The sequence below is a fragment of the Sorex araneus genome, chromosome 8, assembly GCF_027595985.1.
Source record: "Sorex araneus isolate mSorAra2 chromosome 8, mSorAra2.pri, whole genome shotgun sequence".
NCBI lineage: Eukaryota > Metazoa > Chordata > Mammalia > Eulipotyphla > Soricidae > Sorex > Sorex araneus.
In genome coordinates this window covers 7,726,257-7,746,156 of record NC_073309.1, presented here as the reverse complement: position 1 = coordinate 7,746,156, position 19,900 = coordinate 7,726,257, and the positions used below count along the sequence as shown (strand labels likewise).

At 57.8% G+C, this 19,900-nt stretch overlaps 2 protein-coding genes across 2 annotated transcripts; both read right to left on the bottom strand.

Moving 5' to 3' along the window:
* Positions 1–4,039: 4,039 nt before the first annotated feature.
* LOC101559191 (chymotrypsinogen 2) lies at positions 4,040–7,292 on the bottom strand. Its single transcript, XM_004600871.2, has 7 exons — positions 7,193–7,292; positions 5,943–6,046; positions 5,757–5,836; positions 5,009–5,087; positions 4,659–4,839; positions 4,447–4,580; positions 4,040–4,269 (listed from the first exon to the last, which is right to left on the bottom strand). The coding sequence occupies exons 1-7, from the start codon at positions 7,242–7,244 to the stop codon at positions 4,108–4,110; spliced, it is 792 nt and encodes a 263-aa protein (XP_004600928.2). The 5' UTR covers positions 7,245–7,292; the 3' UTR covers positions 4,040–4,107.
* Positions 7,293–15,751: 8,459 nt separating this feature from the next.
* LOC129406814 (chymotrypsinogen B) lies at positions 15,752–19,008 on the bottom strand. The gene is made up of 7 exons (XM_055146019.1): positions 18,928–19,008; positions 17,741–17,844; positions 17,552–17,631; positions 16,963–17,041; positions 16,656–16,836; positions 16,126–16,259; positions 15,752–15,969 (listed from the first exon to the last, which is right to left on the bottom strand). The coding sequence occupies exons 1-7, from the start codon at positions 18,977–18,979 to the stop codon at positions 15,808–15,810; spliced, it is 792 nt and encodes a 263-aa protein (XP_055001994.1). The 5' UTR covers positions 18,980–19,008; the 3' UTR covers positions 15,752–15,807.
* Positions 19,009–19,900: the final 892 nt, after the last annotated feature.

Genomic DNA, 19,900 nt, shown 5'->3' with positions numbered 1-19,900 from the left:
GGAGTAGCCCCCAGGAATGGAACATGTGGGTGTGCTTGAGCCCACGCCGGACTCACTGCTCCAGAGTCACACACAGTGGTACTTTGGAGACCATGTGGTGCCTGCGATCAAACCTGGGGCTCCTTCATGCAAAGTATGTATTCCAGCCAGTTGAGTTAGCTCCCTGCAGGTACAGGTATTTTTTTTTCCCCTCTGTGTGTGTGTATATATGGTTAGTTGTTTGGTTGGTTGTTTTTATTTGGTGGGGTGGGGGGAGTCACATCCAGTGATACTTAGGGGTTACTCCTGACATTGCACTCAGGAATTGCTCCAGTGGGTGCTAGCAAGGTCAGCTACGTGCAAGCACCAGCCTGCTGTACTGTCTGTCCGCCCTGTGTTTCGTTTGTTTTGGGCTACCCCAGTGGTACTCAGGGATCACTCCTGAGCACAGAGCCAGGGGTAATATATAGCTCAGGGTACTGCATATAGTGTCAGGGATCAAACCCAGCAAGGAAAGCGCCCTACCCACTGTAGGACAGAAATCATAGTGAATTCTTAGAAATGTGCGTGGGCTTGCCCCTGGACTGAGCACTGCTAGGTGTGGCCTCACATGTTTAAAGGTGGTTGAGGCCCCTACTTGTGACCAGCAGGACCAAGTAAGGAAAGAAAGCCACATGGGGGAGGATAAGCAAAGTGTGTTGTCATTCATGAGTGATCAGTAAACCAGCTTATTGTGCGAGAGCCTCAGAGCTTTCTATTTCCATACAAAATGACTCCCATTCACTCGGTTTATCTCAGGTATGTGGAAAGCCCAGTTATCTCCTGACTTTCTCAAACAACTTAATAACTCTTGCCAAATGAACTAGGTGGAGTACAATGATCTCTCACCAAAAAGAGTCTTGAACAAATTTTTTAATCAATTCCAAATAAGTAAATGTGGTTGATGCTAACTGGCAAGAGAATTTGGCTAAAGTTACCCAGTAATAAAAACCCCACTCGAGAAGCTGATGAGCTGGAGAGATAATAAAGGGGTTAAAACACTTCCTTGCCTGAATATCTCTTATTTTATGTTTTCTATTTTTACGGATAGTAAATTGCTCTGAGAATAATTTAATTGTTTCGATAAAGCTGCTGTTGTCATACTGACCGCCAGGTGGCAGAATCTCCCTGGGACTGATTTTTAATACTGGACATGGAGCGCAGGTGAGCCAGTGAGAATAGGTAAAGACAAGCCTTGAAAGTGATTAAGAAAACTATTTAACTAGGTGAGTGCTTGCACTATTTTATTTTATTTTATTTTTTTTGGTTTTTGGGTCACACCCAGCGATGCTCAGGGGTTACTCTTGGCTTTGCACTCAAGAATTACTCCTGGCGGTGCTTGGGGGACCATATGGGATGCCGGGGATCGAACCCAGGTCGGCCGCGTGCAAGGCAAACGCCCTACCCGCTGTGCTATCGCTCCGGCCCCTGCTTGCACTATTTTAAATGTGGATTTCTTTGTTTTTGTTTTTGTTTGGGGTCCCACCTGGAGTTACTCAGAGGTTACTCCTGGTGGTACCTAAAGGTTAATCCTGGCAGTGCTCAGGGGATTGTATGGGATGTCGGGGATCAAACCCAGGTTGGCTGTGTGCAAGGCAAACACTTTACCCTCTGTACTATCACTCAGCCCCGACTTTTTTTTTTTTTTTGCTTTTTGGAAAGGGCACCAGTAACATCTCGATGCACAGGGGTTATTTCTGGCTCATGCACTTAGGAATTACTCCTGGTGGTGCTTGGGGGATCATATGGGATACTGGGAATCAAACCCGGGTCAGCTGCGTGCAAGGCAAACACCCTACCCACTGTGCTATTGCTCCAGCCCCATCAGCCACGACTTTTTAGTGCTTGGGAAGGCACTCCTAGAGATGTCCAGGGTACTGGAAGGTGGTCCTTGCTCCCTGCTTTTTATATTCACCCCACCCATCTTCATTGTGGTAAATCAAAATCGATGCAGAAAGTACATGTCCTTTGCTCTTCTGAGTTTGGGAGTGGTTTTTTTTTTCTACACCCCTGCAGTGCTGGGGTTCTTTCGAAGAATGAGCTTTGGGTGTGGGGCAAGGCAGATGATTCAAAGGACTGGAAGTGCAAGCTTTGCATGCAGGATCTGGGGTTCTACCCCTGGCACCATATGGTGCCCCCAGCCCTGACCCAGGAGCAGCCCCCTGAGCACCACCAGGAGTGACCAAGTAAATAATGCAACAGTTGCCTTTCAAACAGCTGTTTCAGGTTAAAATCCACATACCACGTATGGTTTACTGACCACTAGAGGTCACTCTTGAGCAAAGAACCAGGAATAGTGCCTGAGCACCACCAGTTATAGGCTCAAAAAAAGTGGGGGGGGGGAGGTTGGCCTTTAATTTTAATTGTTGTTTGCTTTTACTGTTTTTAGTTTTGTTTTGGGGCCACACAGTGGTCGGGGTTTATTCCTGGTTCTGCATTAAGCCCAGATCAGCCATTCGGAAGAAAAAGAGCCATTCTCACTGTACCATCTCTCCAGCCCGAAGGAGCCTTCTTTCTTTTTTTCCTGTTTTTAGGGGGAGAGGCCCACATCCAGCAATGCTCAGAGGTTCCTCCTGGATGTGCACTCAGGAATTACTCCTAGTGGTGCTCAGGGCAGCTTAAGGGATGCTGGGGATTGAACCCTTTGCCATGTGCAAGGCAAACACCCTACCACTCTACTATTGCTCCTTTTGCCTTTTGCTCTACTCACACATTCAGCTACAATTTGGGTTCTTTCCTGTTCTCAGTAATGAAGTTATATCTGTAACCAGATCACTCAACATACTAAGGGCCCAGCTTCCTGCAGAGGAGTGTAGGAAATGATGGGCAGAGGAAAGTAGGAGGAACAACTCTGGAGGAAAAATTTAAGAAGCAGCTCAGCTCCACTCCTGTGGAAAAGTCACTGGGGTGGACTGCAAGCTGGCTGCCCTAGATTTAGGGACACCGGAGAAAAAGAGGGGTGTGGGCAAGAGGAGACAAGAAGAGGGGTGACTCGGGGAAGCAGGACTGGGTGTGTATCTCATTGCACTGGCTGGACCCCTGCACTGGGGGAGCAGAAACAAAGTGTCAGAACTGATCCATCTGGGGCAGTGGTGACCCCCAGACCATCTGACACTCAGGGGTCCTGCAGAAAGGGCCAACACAGGACCCACAGGGAAGAAGGGGCAAGCTCAGGAGAACCCCCACAGTGAGTCAGGACATCTCCCAGCCCACCTGGAAGAACTCAGAGGTGGGAGAGTTTGAGCTTCCATAGAAAGAATGATGACTGGAATGCATGAAGAGCCTCAAAAGATGCTTGAAACCCCAGATGCAAGAGTCTAGAAAACTAAAGCATATTCGTAAGGTCCCCGTGGAGTACGACAGAAAAGGAGGTCATTATAAAAGTGTGCTTCATGCAGGAGAGATGGTACAGTGGGTAGGGCCATTGCTCTGCACGCGGCGGACCAGGGTCCATCACATATAGACCCCACGCTCTGCCAAGAGTGAGCCCTGATCACAAAACCAGAAGTAAGCCCAGAGCATCACCAGGTGTGTCCCAAATGCCCATCATGTCCCATAAAGAGTGTGTGCTTCAAGGGGAGGGGGAGGAGCAGCAGCAACAAGAAAAGGCGTGCTGAGGGGAATCCTGGAAGAGCCGCGAGCAGTGCCCTGCTGCAGGAGACCCAGGCTGGAGCCCCAGCGCCACGGCCTCCCCGAACATGTCCTGGAGGGAGCCATGAACACAAAGCCATGAATAGCACGCGAGCACTGCAGACTTCTGGCTCGCAAACGGAAGAAAACAAAAGCAAAGCCTGTGCTTCGAAGGGTGCGGCCCTGGGCTGGCCTGTAGGATTTGACTTCTCTGGCTAGGCTGTGTATACAACAGCCTTGAAGCCAAGTGCACTCTACATAGATGTACTCTGCTTCCAGAAGGTTCCGTCCAAACAAATACTATGACACGGGTTGAGAAGCGTGACTTCATCATGAATGACCCGTCCATGTGGGAGAGGTGGGACCAAGCACTGGACACGGACACCAGGGACTGGGCTTAAGTCAGTTTATTGCGATGTGAGGCGCAGGAGGGCGCTCGCGAGCAGGGGCAGCCCCGCCTTAGTTGTCGGCCAGGATCTGGCGCACCCAGGGCATGAGCTCGGTGACGCGGGCGTACACGCCGGGCATGGAGGTGGAGCAGACGCCGCTGCCCCAGGACACGATGCCCACCAGGGTCCAGGCGCCGTCCTTCTGGCAGACCAGGGGGCCGCCGGAGTCACCCTGCGGGAGGAAAGGGAGTCAGGTTGAGGGAGGGGACGGCTGGCGGGGCCAGGGGGCCCGGGGCCCCCGCTGCTGCGAGTCCTCCCGACTCGGGCAGGAGCACCGGGCGCGGCGCGGACAAACGCCCAAGGCTGATCCTCGCACCCGGAGCCCGCGGGGTCGCGCGCGGGGACGCACCATGCAGGAGGAGACGCCGCTGGCGCCGGCGCACACCATCAGGTCGGTGATCTTGTTGCCCCAGAACTTCTTGCACTCGTCGTTGGCCAGCAGGGGCAGGGAGGCCTGCTGCAGCCTGTCGGGGGTGTTGGCATCTGCCGGGACAGCGCGGGTGAGGCCGCGTCCCCCGGCCCCGCGGGCCCCGGCCCGCCCGGCCCGCCCGCCGCACTCACTGTTGTACTTGGTCTTGCCCCAGCCCGAGGTGGCGCACACGGAGCCGGCGGGGAAGCTGTCGGCCTCGCTGGGCAGGCACACGGCGGACACGGTCTCGGAGAAGCGGGCGGGGGTGGCCAGCTTCAGCAGGGTGATGTCGTTGTTGATGGTGAACATGTTGAACTTGGGGTTCTTGAAGACCTGCGGGCGGGACACACGGCGTGGTGGGGGGAGGGCAGGACCAGGACGCGGGGTCTGCGGCAGGACCCCCGCCCTGCTTTCCGCCTCTTTAGAGGCCCCATCAGAGGGTCCCGAGGAGGGTCTCGGAGGGGGCTCGGCCGGGGCCCTGCGAGATTTGGGGTCACCATACCTGGGCGATCTTCAGCACCTGGATGTCCTCGGCATCGGAGCCCTGGTCAAACTCGCCAGCCACGACCAGGTGGGAGGTTCTGTAGAGACCGGGAAAGGGGGGTTCAGGCCCCAGGGAGGGGCGGGAAGCGGTCGGGGGGCACAGAGGAGGGGAGTTCTGGGCTGCAGGGACGGGGCGTCGAAAGGGGCGTGGTTAGAAGGGAGGGGCTGCGCAAAACGGGGGCCTGGGGGCATGGTCGAGCCGCGGGGCGGGGTCCCTGAGGGGCGTGGCCAAAGGGTGGGGCTGCACAGAGTAGTTCAGGGCGTGGTCCGATCCGATGGGCGGGACGCGAAGGGGGCGTGGTTAGAAGGGCGGGACTGTGGCGAATACGAGGTCCAGGGGCGTGGTGAAGGCCGCGGGGCGGGGCATCAGGGGGCGGGGCTAAGGAACTGCTGCAGAGTAGGGGAGTTGGAGGCGTGGTCGGCCCTGACGGGGCGGGACTATGGGCGGGTCTTCTCAGCTGCTATTCCACACAGCTCAGGACTGCCCTAAGCATCTACAAGAAACTGTGTGGGGACAAAAGATGGGGCGTAGCCAGTGTCCCCCAAAAGTGTCCACACCCAGTTCCTTCCTAGCAACCCTGAGTGACGTACGGGACTGAATTCTTGGGTTTTCCGAGAAAGGGAAGAGGTACGATGTTGAGAGAGGCTTAACCCACCAAGGAAAGACCCCCCCTAACCCCAGGGTCCCCGGGAACTCGCAATCTCACCTCACACCGCAGTGGGCAGCGGTCACCACCCAGTTCTCGCTGATGAGGGAACCACCGCAGAAGTGGAAGCCGGTTTTGTCCTGTGGGATGGGCGGAGGGTCAATACTGGGGACTCAGTGACACCCCCACCAACAGCGCCCCCATACTGATCTAAATCCAAAATCCTTGTGCGCAAACCCCCCTTACCTGCAGGGACACCTGCCAGGGCCAGGAGCCGGGGATGGCATCCTCACCGTTGACGATCCTGGACAGACCGCTCAGGACGGGGTGGATGGCAGGGACTCCGCAGCCTGAGGGACACGGGGTGGTCAAGGCTGCTTGGCCTGTGTGCACAGCTGTGCCTCCGTCCCCCCGCCCCAGGCATCTCTGCATCCCGTGTCACCGTCCTCCAGAACAGCGCAACCCAAAACCCTAGGGAAGGGTCCCCACACAGCTGTGTCCCTGTCCCCCTTCCAGCAGAGCTGCTCCTCCCTGTTTAGGATCCTCCAGAGATACACATATTTGTACATTTTAAACTCATTATGGGGCTGGAGTGATAGCACAGCAAGTAGGGCATTTGCCTTACACGGGACACCCCAGGTTCATGCCTCCGCACCTCTCGGAGAGCCGGGCAAGCTACCCGTTGCATATTCAATATGCCAAAAACAGTAACAAGTCTCACAATAGAGACATTACTGGTGCCCACCTGAGCAAATCAATGAGCAATGGGGTGACAGTGATACAGTGATACAGTGAAACTCGTTAAAACAAAAACGAAATTCCAAAGACCTAGTCCCCAGAACCAGGATATAGAGTCCAGTGCTCACCTACGCGCGCCCACCTGGCTTCTAGCCCCGCAGCCCTGGACTCCCTGGCAGCGCTGGACAGCTCTGGATGCCTCAAAATATTGCGGGGTGCCACCCCCAGAGGCCCAAAAAACTGTCAGGCTGCCCCGGGATCCCCAGCAGCCCCGCGGACTCAGGCCTCACATGAGCTGCTGGGCCGGTAGGTTAGAGTCACCAGGAGTGGGCCCGGGGCCTCAGACACCCCTTGAAAAGAACCCCAAGTGACCCTGAGCTGGAGAGAGCTCTGGGGGCCGAGGCGCAGGTTGGAGGTGGGGCTCTGTCCCTGAGACCCCAGAGGGCTCCCTGAGCACCACCAGGTGAGGCCCAAAAAGGAGAAACAAGATGAAAAGCAACCAATACACTTCCGGAGAGACCTTGGGGGTCCACACTCCCACCATGTGCTCTTGGGCCTCTGCTGCCCTCAGAGGCCCTCCCTGCCCCCCCAGCTGCGGCAGTGAGAGCTCACAGAGCCGAGAGAACCGTCCGCTACTGCCCACCCGGCCTGTCAGGGCCCGAGGCTCAGGGTGGTGAAGGGGCTCAGCGCTCCCCCGGCCCGGCCCAGCGTCCCCCGACAGCTCACAGGTACTCGTGGCCACTGAGGCCGCCACTCACCGAAGGCGGAGCCCAGGAGGGCGAAGCAGGACACGAGCCACAGGAAGGCCATGGTGTGCAGCAGGCGATGTGGGGCTGCCAGCCGCGGGCCCCTCTTATGGCCCCGAACCCCAGGCCCCGCCCAGTGACCTTCAGTGAGAAGGGGCCAGCTGGGCACACCAGCGCCTGGGAACAGGGCAGCTGCAGGCTTGCATCAGCCCATGCTCCCCGGGCACAGGGGGCGAGGCCAGTCAGGTCCCAGGTGGGCAGGAGGCCCCACTCCTGAGGACGGACACCCCCAGCCTCCACAGCCCCCCAGTCCTAGAGCCCCCGCGGTGCACTCATGGTCATTCTCATGCAAGCAGCCAGGTGCTTGGCCGATCACGCCCACACCAGGTCACAGATCGGGCTCCCACCTCTCTGCTCTACTCCAGAAAAGTCTCCCCCACCCTGAACTGGAGAATACCAGGTGGGGGCCCAGCAGAGTCCGGGGATAGGCAGAGCCCAGGAGTCAACCCACGGGGGCTCCAAGCATGGGGGCTGTCCCACACCCCCGGTCGCCCTTTGTGTGACAGTCACATTGTCAGGATTAGGTGCAGCCTGAGACCCCAGGTGCTCACCAAAGGTCGCCGCGGTGCCCCAGACCCCAGAGGGAGCAGAGGTGCAGGCACGGCTGGGGGCAGCTGCAGCCGGGAATCCACATGTGGCAAGGACACCCGAACCCATGACAGGCCTCAAATGCGCACCCACACAGGCTGCTGGGACACACAGACAGACAGAAACTCTGAGCACCAAGAGAACAGAGGGACCTGGAGAAATCTCTAGGACTGAGCACCTGGTTTAACCCGGGGGTGACCCTCAGCACCACAGGCTCCCCCAAGTAAAAAGCAAACCCTAAAGGAGAGTTTGCCCAACTAGGGTGAGGGGGCCTGGCCAGGATTTGGGGGACAAGCCCAGAGCGAGCAGCACTCCAAGCTCAGGCTGTGGGAAGCGGCCGCCTGTGGTAGAACAGGCCCGTCTGGGACTCGTGGGCTCGGCTGAGGCGCATCTTACTCGGATGTCAGTGTTCCACCCGCCAGCCTGAGTCAACCAGGGCCTTCGGGGAGCTTAGGGGGCACATCTGGGCCAATGGGCTGGATCGGTGCTAGTGGCCGCCTGAAGCTTCTGGGACTTCCCACAGCTGAGTGAAGCTGGAGTGTCAGGGGGCTTCGGGCTCTGGGACACTGTGAATCCGCCCAGTCCTGACCACAGTTCTGAATGCAGCTGCAGGAGGCTGAAGAGAGCCCCCGGGCCCCACCCGCGGCCCCACCCTGCCCTGTATCTGGCCAGATGAGAGGCCACAGGGCCCAACCTCTAAGGCTAGAAGAAGTCTAAGACCAAGACCCCAACCTGCAGGAACAGCTGCAGCACACAACCAGGACCCCCAAGGCAGCCGGAACCCCCTGAAGGCAGCCGGTACCGCTGTTCTCTGCAGCCCCTGGCAGGACCCGGCTGTGTTTGTGCCCTCTTGGGTGGGAGACCATGGGGAGCGGTGACTCTCTTGCCTGTAGCTTTTCGTTCTGTTCTCACTGTGGACACTGTGCCAGCCCCACCGACAGCGGCAATAGAGGTTCCCCGGATTAGGAGACGCCCCTCTCCCCGCCAGGAGAGAGCTGCGCCCCGGTGTGTGTCTCTGAGCACTGCTTTGTGACTCTGAGTCCTGGTGTGTCCCCGACTCCTGGTGTGTGACCCTGAGCACAGGCCTGAGGCCTGGTGTGTGTCCCAGGCTGTGACCCAGGGCCTCTCCTGTGACCCTGGACCCTGGGTGTGACCCTGAGTGTTTGTTGGTCCTGTCCCCCTGCTGGGAACTTGGGGAGCAGATGCTGTCAAGAGGCTGTGACTGTGCCCATCTGACACGTCCTGCACATGCCCCCCAGCTCCTGCAGGGCCCCTAGCAAAAGGGCTTTACAGTCCAGAGCCCAGTCTGCAGAGCAGAGGGAGCCGCAGGTGCCTTCAAGGTCAGGAGCGGCCGCAACACTCGCCCCAGTGAAGGGCTTGGACCAGAGGAACAGCCGACAGCCAGCGGAGGTGAGAAATATTGATTTACTGATTTTTCCTTTATGTGAGTGTGCGATGTGGGTGGTGGAGATTTTGAACCACACTTGGCGGTGCTCAGGGCTTACTCAGGCAGAGCTAGGGGACCATGTGTGATGCCAGGAATGGAACCGGCGTGGGCTGTGTGGAGGCAAAAGCATTCCCGCTGGGCTATCCTCTGGCCCTGGTTTTGCTTTGAGCGAGGAAGTCAAGGGGACAGTTCCCCATAGTTGTGACAACTTGGAGTCTGGCTTTTCCTCGTGACTCCAAAACAGTTGCTGATGCACTAAACGTCATGTCATGTCTCTTTGTTGGGAGTGTCCACAGCCGGTGGTACTCAGGGCTCCTCCTGGCTCCGTGTTTAGATATCACTCCCGGCAGGTCTCAGGGACCCTATATGATGCTCGGGCCGATCATCCTACCCGCTGTACTCTCCCTCCGGCCCATCTCACAGCACATCTTGTAGCAGCAACAGGATACCCACGAAGGGCGGAGGGCCTGCCCTGCCGCCCAGGTTTGGGGTTCCCTGAAGCTAGCCGAGGGCACCCCCACAGGCTAGATTCTGGTATCACTGAGGAAATCACGAGCCCATGAGAAGACCCTGGCCCTCCTGGTTATTCCGGGCTTGGGTTCTGGGAGTCAAGGGGATTGGGGGTGTGAAGGAGCAGCAGCCTCCATGTGCCAGGGGAGCTGGAGGGAAAGGGGGTGCACTCCCACGTGAGCACCTCCAGCTGTGCGAGGATGTGGAGCTGCGTTGGGTCACAGGGCCACGGGCTGGGTGGGGACGCAACCAGAAAAGACATCAGCAAGGCCTGGAGCAGAGTAACTGGGCCGACGTGCAGGGAACTGGGGGCTGCCGAGTGACCTCCCGCCCCCCTCCACTGAGATCTCCGTGCAGCCCTGCCTCCTTCCTCTGCACCCAGAGACCTGTGCGTCTCCACATCAACAATGACGATATCGGTGTGTGTGAATGCTGGGGAGAACCGTTGGCTGGTCCAGCCTTTTTGGGAAAACGCCATGGACATTCCTCAGAAAACTGGGAATTGAGCTGTCATAGGACCGGGTCATTCCACTCCTTGGAATTCCCAGGGACCCAAAATCACAGTGCAGGAAAGACCCTTGCTCTCCTGTGTTCCTACAGCATCATCCGAAATAGCCAAACTCTCGAAACAACCCAGCTCCCAAGAATAGATGACAGGGCATAGAAGCTATGGTACACATCATCATCATCGTCATCATCATCATCATTATCTCATTAATCGTTGAATTTCTCTAGAGGTCTCAGAAACGTCTCCATTCACCCTAGCCCTGAGATTTAGATTGTTTTTTTTTTTTTCTTTTTGGGTCACACCTGGCGATGCACAGGGGTTACTCCTGGCTCTGCACTCAGGAATTATTCCTGGCGGTGCTCAGGGGACCAAATGGGATGCTGGGAATCGAACCCCGGTCGGCCTCGTGCAAGGCAAACGCCCTACCTGCTGTGCTATTGCTCCAGCCCCGCCTTGAGATTTTAAAAGCCTCCCTTTACTCATCCTTCCAAATGACGCTGCATTGAGGCTCTTTCAGTGTCAGGGGAATGAGACCCAGCATTGCTACTGGTTTTGGCATATGAATACACACTGGGGAGTTTGCGAGGCTCTCCCATGTGGGCCGGAAACTCTCAGTAGCTTGGCAGGTTCTCCAGCACGCCTGGCTGTCTTCCCTGGGGCCTCTGGAGTGGGTGGGCTCCAGCTTCCCTCCTGCCCCGAGCAGACCTCCCGAGGATGAAGAGCTCCAGAGCCTAGCCACAGCCAGGCTCAAGGCTCCTGTCCACAAGTTCAGACGAGCCTCATGCATGAAGGTACCGGCAGAGGAACCCTGGTGTGTGGACCCGGGACTGAGACCTCCAAGCCTGCTCGGATCGGGACTGGGCCTCTTCCAGCCAGATTTCCCATTTTCCAGTAGCTAGGCGGTCACACCCAGGGACTTCCCCCGGCACTGTGTAATCCCACAAATGGCCAACATGGCACATATGTGCAGTGGAATACTACTCAGCCGTAAGAAACGATGAAGTCGGACAAGGCTGGATCTGGAGAGTGTCTTGATGTGAGAGACAGGGACAGAACGGCCTCCCTGTGGAGGGGGCTTCCCTCTCCGCCCATCCAGACGAACTCCCAGTGGCCACATGCTTTCAGAAGAAAACCCAGGTACGCGGGATCTGGGACTAAGACTCCAGGCCACAGGGCGACTATGGAGACAAGCCCGCCTTCCTATTCCCCCTCCCCTTGGGGTTCAGGCTGCCACACCCACGAACTGCCTCCAGGCTACATCTCAGTACATTAAAGGCCTTGATCCTGAGACTCCTCACAGGTGAATCTCAGAATGGATTAGCTCCCTACTGAGATGTCCCTGGACCCCCGCATTTACAATTTTGGAATTCCAGAAGTGCGCAGTCTTTTTCATGACAGCGTGACCGCTCCTAATATTCATAATAAAGAATAGAAAATAAATTATGTAGCATCTGCCCTGTAGGCAGGCCTGAGTGGTGGTGGAAAAATTCAAAATAATGGTGGTGGGAAGGTGTGATGCTGGTGGATTGGTGTTGAAATACTGTACGGAATCAATGAATGCGAGTGAGCCGGAACCAGCTGCAGTTTCTTTCTCTGGCCCAGAGCCGCTGCACTGGAAAGAAGCAGCTGAACTTGTTTTGTGCCGGACGCCCAGAGCACAAACAGCAAAAGGAGCGCAAGGTGTGAGCAGCACCCCAAAGCGAGGCCATGCGGTTTTCGCCAGCTGCTGTGCAGAGGGGACATCCGTGGCGCTGTGAGCTGCTCCATCTCGCCGTGTCTGCAGGGTCTGTTCCGTGTTTCTCCATGTCGACTCCACGTTTCCTTTCTGCAGTTTCTCATTTGAGCAGAGTTTTTTCAAACCAGTTTTAGTACTCCACAGCCTAGCCTAGGCGCTGTAGTTCCCTCCTGACCAGCTTCTTCCAGCTGAAGGGCCGGCCAAGCAGCCCTCGGGCCCTGCAGATCCTGTCTGAGTGTCATCGCTCACTGGGGCAGCAGAGGTCATTAACACTTCCAACAGGGCTGGTCTGGGCTCTGCACAGGAAGCTTACAGAGGATCTGGGCTTTGCCTGAGAGCTTGAAGTTACCTGCCTCTGTCACTCACACGCTAGGTCACTGCCTGATACAGGAACTACAGAGAGCTCCCTTACTCATAGAAAAGTGCTCCTTAAAATTCTCCTATCACTGTAATGAGTTTTTTCTGAAATCTGTAACCCACTGTGTCCTGTTACTTTGTGGGGCTGGAGTGATAGCACAGCTGGTGGGGCACTTGCCTTGCATGCAGCCAACCCAGGTTAGATACCCAGCATCCTATGTGGTCCCCTGAGCACCACCAGGAGTGGTTTCTGGGTGCAGAGCCAGGAGTGATGCAAAAAGAAAGTAAAAAGTTACTTTGATTCCTCCGCCCCTCTCGGAGCCCGGCAAGCTACTGAGAGTAGTATCTCGCCCACATGGCAGAGCCTGGCAAGCTACCCGTGGTGTATTCGATAAGCCAAAAACAGAAACAGATCTCACAAAGGAGACATTACTGGTGCCTGCTCGAGCAAATCGATGAACAACGCGATGACAGTGATACAGTGACAGTTAATGTGAAGAACCTTAAGAAATAAAGTAAAAAAAGTAAAAAAAAGATCCCCCCTGCAATGAGAGATGGAGTAGGGTGTAGGGGACTAACTACTGCCCAGAAGCAGCAGAAACAATTGAAAAGGGTGTGAAAACTGGTCCTCAGCAGGAACCCTGCCCCTAGGGTGGGGCAGGGCAGTCAGATGAGGGACCACTATAGCAATGGCCGAGGAGAGTGGCCACTCAGGACAAGACCTGGGCACAGAAAGGAGGTGGGGAAAGTGCCTACACAGAGGCAGCTGGGGAGCAGGAGGGAAACTGGGACCTTGGTGACAGGCAGTGGACCCTGGTGACAGGATTTTCGTTGTTGAAACATCACACCTGAAACTCACAACCAACTTTGAAACTCTGTAATTCACCATAACATAAGTATGAAAAAAGAATCTGAAATACATAAGAATAAAAGGCCTGTATGAATGGGAAAGGATACTTACACAATACCCATCAGATAAGGGGTTGATATCAAGGGTATATAAAGCACTGGTTGAACTCTACAAGAAGAAAACATCCAACCCCATCAAAAAATGGGGCGAAGAAATGAACAGAAACTTTACCAAGGAAGAGATACGAATGGCCAAAAGACACATGAAAAAGTGCTCTACATCACTAATCGTCAGAGAGATGCAGATCAAAACAACCATGAGCTACCACCTCACACCACAGAGACTAGCACACATCCAAAAGAACAAAAGCAACCGCTGTCGGAGAGGATGTGGGGAGAAAGGGACCCTTCTACACTGCTGGTGGGAATGCCGGCTAGTTCAGCCCTTTTGGAAAACAGTATGGACGATTCTCAAAAAACTAGAGGTTGAGCTCCCATTTGACCCAGCAATACCACTGCTGGGAATATATCCCAGAAAAGCCAAAAAGTATAGTCGAAGTGACATATGCACTTATATGTTCACCGCAGCACTGTTTACAATAGCCAGAATCTGGAAAAAACCCAAGTGCCCTAGAACAGATGACTGGTTGAAGAAATCTGGTACATCTATACAATGGAATACTATGCAGCTGTTAGAAAAAATGAGGTCATGACGTTTGCATATAAGTGGATCAACATGGAAAGTATCATGCTAAGTGAAATGAGTCAGAAAGAGAGAGACAGACATATAAAGATTGCACTCATCTGTGGAATATAGAATAATAGACTATAAGACTAACGCCCAAGAATAGTAGAAATAAGTACCAGGAGATTGTTTCCATGGCTTGGAGGCTGGTCTCTCATTCTGGGTAACTCAGGGAAGGGACCACCAAGTAAAATGTGGTTGGAGGTCATGTGGGGGAAGGGTGATGCGGGCCGAATACAGACTAGAGACTGAACACAATGGCCACTCAACACCTTTATTGCAAACCACAACACGTAATCAGAGAGAGAGAACAAAAGGGAATTCCCTGCCATAGTGGCAGGGTGGGGTGGGGGGAGACCGGACTGGGGAGGGGGGTAGGGATGTTGGGTTTACTGGTGGTGGAGAATGGGCACTGGTGAAGGGATGGGTTATCAAACTTTGTATGGGGGAAACATGAGCACAAAGATGTATGGATCTGTAACTGTACCCTCACGATGACTCTCTAATTAAAAATAAACTAATAAAAAAAAATAAAAAATAAAAAAAAAGAATAAAAGGCCTGTACCTTTCACTACACATAAAGTCTGTTTGTATATCGAACCGGGGGCTCTTGGGGGTTCTAGCCAGGAGCTCGCAGGGGCTATTCCTGCACAGTTCTCAGGAGTGACCCTGATATACTCGGGGACCCAGCGTGGTGTTGGCTCAGGCGGGATCCACCACAGAGAGGCAAGACCGGACCCGTAGACTGTCTTCCGGCCCCCCGGGACCCTGATTTCTGGGAGTATTGTGGGGCCACACCTGGGAGCTCTGGGGTGAGGCCTGAGCCTGACTCTCCCTCCTGTCTGGCATTGAAATGCCACACGCCCTACCCCACGCCCCCACGGCCCCCCCACAGTGCACTGCTTTGGGGGGTGCTAGGGGTCACACTCAGCAGTGCAAGCTGTGGCAGACTCCTGACTCTACTGGGGTCACTCAGGGTGACTGAGCCCGCACCCAGCCTTGAGCTGTCGCCGCATCATTCCCTGGAAAGGAATGGGGGCAGGGAGACAGTACAGCAGGCAGGGCGCGGGCCTCGCACAGGGCCGGCATGAGGGACCCCGGCACCGCATACGGCCCCTGAGCTCACTGAGCCCACCACCAACGGTCCCGAGAGCAGAGCCGGCAGTAACGAGACAGCAACCAAAGGAGGTTTGGGGGCGCCGGGAGTCAGGACGGCGGGTAGGTGGTACAGCGGGCCGGGTGCTTGTGCGACACGTGTCTGAAACAGGGTTAGCCCCAGCACCCTTGAGTGACCCCAAGCACAGATCCCCGTGAGCCCACCAGAAATAGCCCCTGAGAACAGCCAATTGTGGTACGGGAGAAAGAGAAAGAAAAGCAGAGACCCCGAGTCTGACCAGCATCCGGCTCTCAGAAAACCCTCAAATAAGGGACAGGGACACACAGGGGACAGCCAGGGCTGGGCAGAAAGGACAGGGTCCAACCGGTCACGGCCCTGAGGGGCCCAGTGGGCACAGGGGGTACCAGCTGAACCTTCCATAAGGTTTGTCTCCGGGTCCATCTGGCACTGACCCATCCCAAGGACCTAGAGACGGGCTGAGAAGCGCGGCTTTGGCAGGAATGACCCGTCCACCCCCGGTGCAGAGCTGAGCTGGCCCAGAGGCTGCCCAGGGCTGCGACCTGCTAGCGTCACCATAGCCCACCATCGCCCCTGGTGGGCGGCAGGGGAACTGCAGCCCCCTCCCCGGGTAAGACAGACACTCCAGAGCCAGCACTTGGGTGAAGAGGCTTTTATTGGGGGGCAGGGGAATGGGCACGGAGGAGCCCCGCCTTAGTTGGCGGCCATGATCTCCTGCACCCAGGGCATGAGCTCGGTGACGCGGGCGTACACGGCGGGAGTGGAGGTGGAGCAGAAGCCGCTGCCCCAGGACACGATGCCCACCAGGGTCCAGGCGCCGTCCTTCTGGCAGACCAGGGGGCCGCCGGAGTCACCCTGCGGGAGGAGAGGGAGCTGTGAGCGCCCCTGGGCCCGGAGCCTGTCCCCGGATGCGCGGGGAGCAGGGGCCAGGGCCCCGCACTGCCCGGCTTGGTCCTGAAGCAGGACATGCCCTGGACGCCCGCGGGGGCGGCGCGGGGGAGGGGGACGCACCATGCAGGAGGAGACGCCGCTGGCGCCGGCGCACACCATCACGTCGGTGATCTTGTTGCCCCAGAACTTCTTGCACTCGTCGTTGGACAGCAGGGGCAGGGAGGCCTGCTGCAGCTTGTCGGGGGTCTTGTTGGCTGCGGGACAGAGACGCGGTCAGGGCTTCTCGGCGCCCCCGGCGCCCTGGTTCCCGGCGTGGAGGAGGGCTCTGGCCGGCCGGCCAGCCTTGGGGCCCGCGGAGCGGGGAGCGGCCGGCTGCCCCTGACCCACCCCGCGGGATCCCCGCTGCCCGCGCTCCAGCCCAGCCAGTACAGGGGCCCGGGCCACCCCGCGGTTGCGGGTGGGCGCTGCGGGGACCCAGTGTCTCCTGGCCCCGGGCCACGGGGGGTGGCGGGCAGCTCTGGGCACTCGCGTTGGGTTTCCCCTTCCCTCATTACCAGACAACTGTGGGTCGGGGCCCAGAGGCCAAGCCCCCTCCCACCCCGGGAGCCGCGGGGGCCTCAGCCCGGCCTGACCGCGGCCTGACCACTCACCGTTGTACTTGGTCTTGCCCCAGCCGGTGGTGGCGCAGATGGAGCCAGCGGGGAAGTCATCGTCGGCGCTGGGCAGGCACACGGCGGACACGGTCTCGGAGAAGCGGGCGGGGGTGGCCAGCTTCAGCAGGGTGATGTCGTTGCGCACGGTCAGCATGTTGAACTTGGGGTTCTTGAAGACCTGGGGGCGGGTCAGGACCCGGAGGTGAGCGGGCACAGCAGGACGCAGCGGCTGTGTGGGACGCCCCGGCCGGCCAGCCGGCCCCCGAGGAAGACGCCGGTGCCCGCCCCAAGCAGCCCCGCTTACCTGGGCGATCTCCAGAACCTGGACGTTCTCGGCATCGGAGCCCTGGTCGAACTCGCCAGCGACCACCACGTGGGAGGTTCTGTAGAAAAACGGGAAAGGTTGGGGCCCGCGGGAGGAGCAGAACGCGGGCGGGGAGCAGGGAGGAAGGGAGTTTGGGGGCGTGGTCTGGCCCGCGGGGCGTGGACCTGGAGGCGCGTGCTTCTGTGGGCGTGGCCGCACTGAGGCGGTAGTTCCGGGCGCGGTTGGACCGCGGGGGAGGGGATTGGACGGGCGTGGCTCTGGGGCGTGGCCGCACCTGAAAGGGCTTCAGGGGGCGTGGTCGGCCCGACGGGGCGGGACTTGCGGAAGGGACTCTGAGCCCCTATTTCCCTACAGCTCAGGACTGGCCCCAGCATCTACAAGCACCTGTATGGGGGCGCAGCCAGTGTCCCCGAAATGTGCCCACACCCATTCCCTTCCTAGCAGCCCTGGGTGACCTGCAGGACTGAACTCTCTGGGTGTTCCAAGGAAGGGGAGAGGTACAAGGTTGACAGAGGCTTAACCCACCATAAAAGGGCCCCCCTAATCCCAGGGTCTTTCCCGTTCTCACTTCACACCGCAGTGGGCAGCGGTCACCACCCAGTTCTCGCTGATGAGGGAACCACCGCAGAAGTGGAAGCCGGTTTTGTCCTGTGGGAGGGACGGACGGAGGGTCAGCGCTGGGGACTCCAGCGACACCCCCACCAGCAGCCCCCCGGCCTGTCTAAATCCAAAATCCTTGTGCGCAAACCCCCCTTACCTGCAGGGACACCTGCCAGGGCCAGGAGCCGGGGATGGCATCCTCACCGTTGACGATCCTGGACAGACCGCTCAGGACGGGGTGGATGGCGGGGACTCCGCAGCCTGGGGACACGGGGTGGTCAAGGCTGCTTGGCCTGTGTGCACAGCTGGTGCCTCCGTCCCCCCTGCCCAGGCCGCTCTGCATCCTGTGTCACCCTCCTCCAGAAAAGCTCAACCTACAACCCTAGTGGAGGGTCCCCACACAGCTGTGTCCCTGTCCCCCTTCCCGGCCAGAGCTGCTCCTCCCTCTTCAGCCCCTTTCGGAAATTCACATATCTGTACTTTTTTTTTTTCTTTTTTAGGTCACACCGGACAATGCCCCGGGGTTAGTCCTGGCTCTGCACTCAGGAATCACCCCTGGCAGTGCTCAGGGGACCATATGGGATGCTGGGATTCGAACCCGGCCCGGGCACATGCAAGGCAAACGCCCTACCTGCTGTACTATCACCACAGCCCCATATCTGTACCTTTTTTAACTCGTTAAAACAAAAATGAAATTCCCCAAGAGCCAGTCCATAGAACCAGGAGGTAAAGGGTCCAGTACTCGCCCTGCGCGGCCCACCTGGCTTCTAGCCCTGCAGCCCTGGACTCCCCGGCAGCGCTGCACGCCTCTGAACACTGCGGCATTCAGAGGCCACCCCCGGAGATCGAGAACTTTCAGGCTGCCCCACGAACTCAGGCCTCACGTGAGCTGCTGGGCCGGTAGGTAGAGTCACCAGGCGTGGGCCCGGGGCCTCAGACACCCCTTGAGAGGAACCTCAAGTGACCTTGGGCTCGAGAGAGCTCTGGGGCCGAGGCGCAGGTTGGAAGGCAGGGCTCTGTCCCTGACACCCAGAGGGCTCCCTGAGCACCACCAGGTGAGGCCCAAAAAGTAGAAACAAGATGAAAAGCAACCCATGCACTTCCGGAGAGATCTGGAGGGGGCCCACCGTGTGCTCTTGGGCCTCTGCTGCCCTCACAGACCCTCTCGTTCCCCCAGCTGCGACAGTGAGAGCTCACAGAGCCCAGAGGACCGTCCCCTCCTGCCCACCCGGCCTGTCAGGGCCCGAGGCTCAGGGTGGGGAAGGGGCTCAGCGCTCCCCCCGGCCAGACCCAGCGTCTCCTGACAGCTCACAGGTATTCATGGCCGCTGAGGCCGCCACTCACCGAAGGCGGAGCCCAGGAGGGCGAAGCAGGACACGAGCCACAGGAAGGCCATGGTGTGCAGCAGGCGATGTGGGGCTGCCGGCCGCGGGCCCCTCTTATGGCCCCTAACCCCCGGCCCCGCCCAGTGACCTTCAGTGAGAAGGGGCCAGCTGGGCACACCAGCGCCTGGGAACAGGGCAGCTGCAGGCTTGCATAAGCTGTGCTCTCCGGGCCCAGGGGGCGAGGCAGGGGCCCCGCTCCTGAGGACAGACGCCCCCAGTCCCCACAGTCCCCGGCCCTAGAGCCCCACGGCTCCCCCGTGGTTGTTATCATGAAAAGCAGCCTGGTTCTGAGGTTGGCCGGATCCCGCCTCTCTGTTCCACTCTGGAAAAGTCTGCCCCTGAATTACCTGCTGTGGAGGCAGGGTGAGGACTGGGATGGGGGAGGATACACGGGACAATGGTGGTGGAGGGGGTGCACTGGGGGAGGGATGGGTGTTCGATCATTTCAGGGCTGCATCCTAACATGAAAGCTTTGTCATTATCTCATGGGGATTCAATAAAAAAGACAATAAAGTATGTGGAATTCAAGCCCAATTTAATCAGCTTAATCAATGGCTGAGCAAATAGCAGTACTCCTACATTGAAAACAAAAACAGACTCCCCCACCGTGAACCGAAAAATATCAGGTGGGCACTCCTGGGAACCCGGAGCAGACACAACCGAGGAGAGGCCCCAGGCCAGGGGGTGCCTGCCCCCCGGGTTCCCTGTGCATGAGCCACAACGTCTGGACTAACTGTGGCCCGAGACCCGGGTGCTCAATAAAGGGGCTGCGGTGTCCTGGGGACAAGCCCAGAGGGGGCAGACGTGCAGGCAAGGCTGGGGGGGCAGGGGCAGCCCCTCAGGCACAGGCTGGGGAAGGGTCAGCGCACGACATGCATGGACAAGCCCCCTCGACACAGGCCTGCGCGCTGGCCCCTGTAGGCGGGACAGCG

Bases quoted from the DNA above. Each gene is read 5' to 3' on its own strand.
- LOC101559191 (XM_004600871.2), bottom strand. From the start codon at position 7,244: ATGGCCTTCCTGTGGCTCGTGTCCTGCTTCGCCCTCCTGGGCTCCGCC. The intron at 5,837-5,942 runs GTAAGGGGGGTT...CCCATCCCACAG, and splicing joins CCTGGCAGGTGTCCCTGCAG to GACAAAACCGGCTTCCACTT. The intron at 4,581-4,658 runs GTGAGTGCGGCG...CTGTCCCGGCAG, and splicing joins GGGCAAGACCAAGTACAACA to ATGCCAACACCCCCGACAGG.
- LOC129406814 (XM_055146019.1), bottom strand. From the start codon at position 18,979: ATGGCCTTCCTGTGGCTCGTGTCCTGCTTCGCCCTCCTGGGCTCCGCC. The intron at 17,632-17,740 runs GTAAGGGGGGTT...TCCCTCCCACAG, and splicing joins CCTGGCAGGTGTCCCTGCAG to GACAAAACCGGCTTCCACTT. The intron at 16,260-16,655 runs GTGAGTGGTCAG...TCTGTCCCGCAG, and splicing joins GGGCAAGACCAAGTACAACG to CCAACAAGACCCCCGACAAG.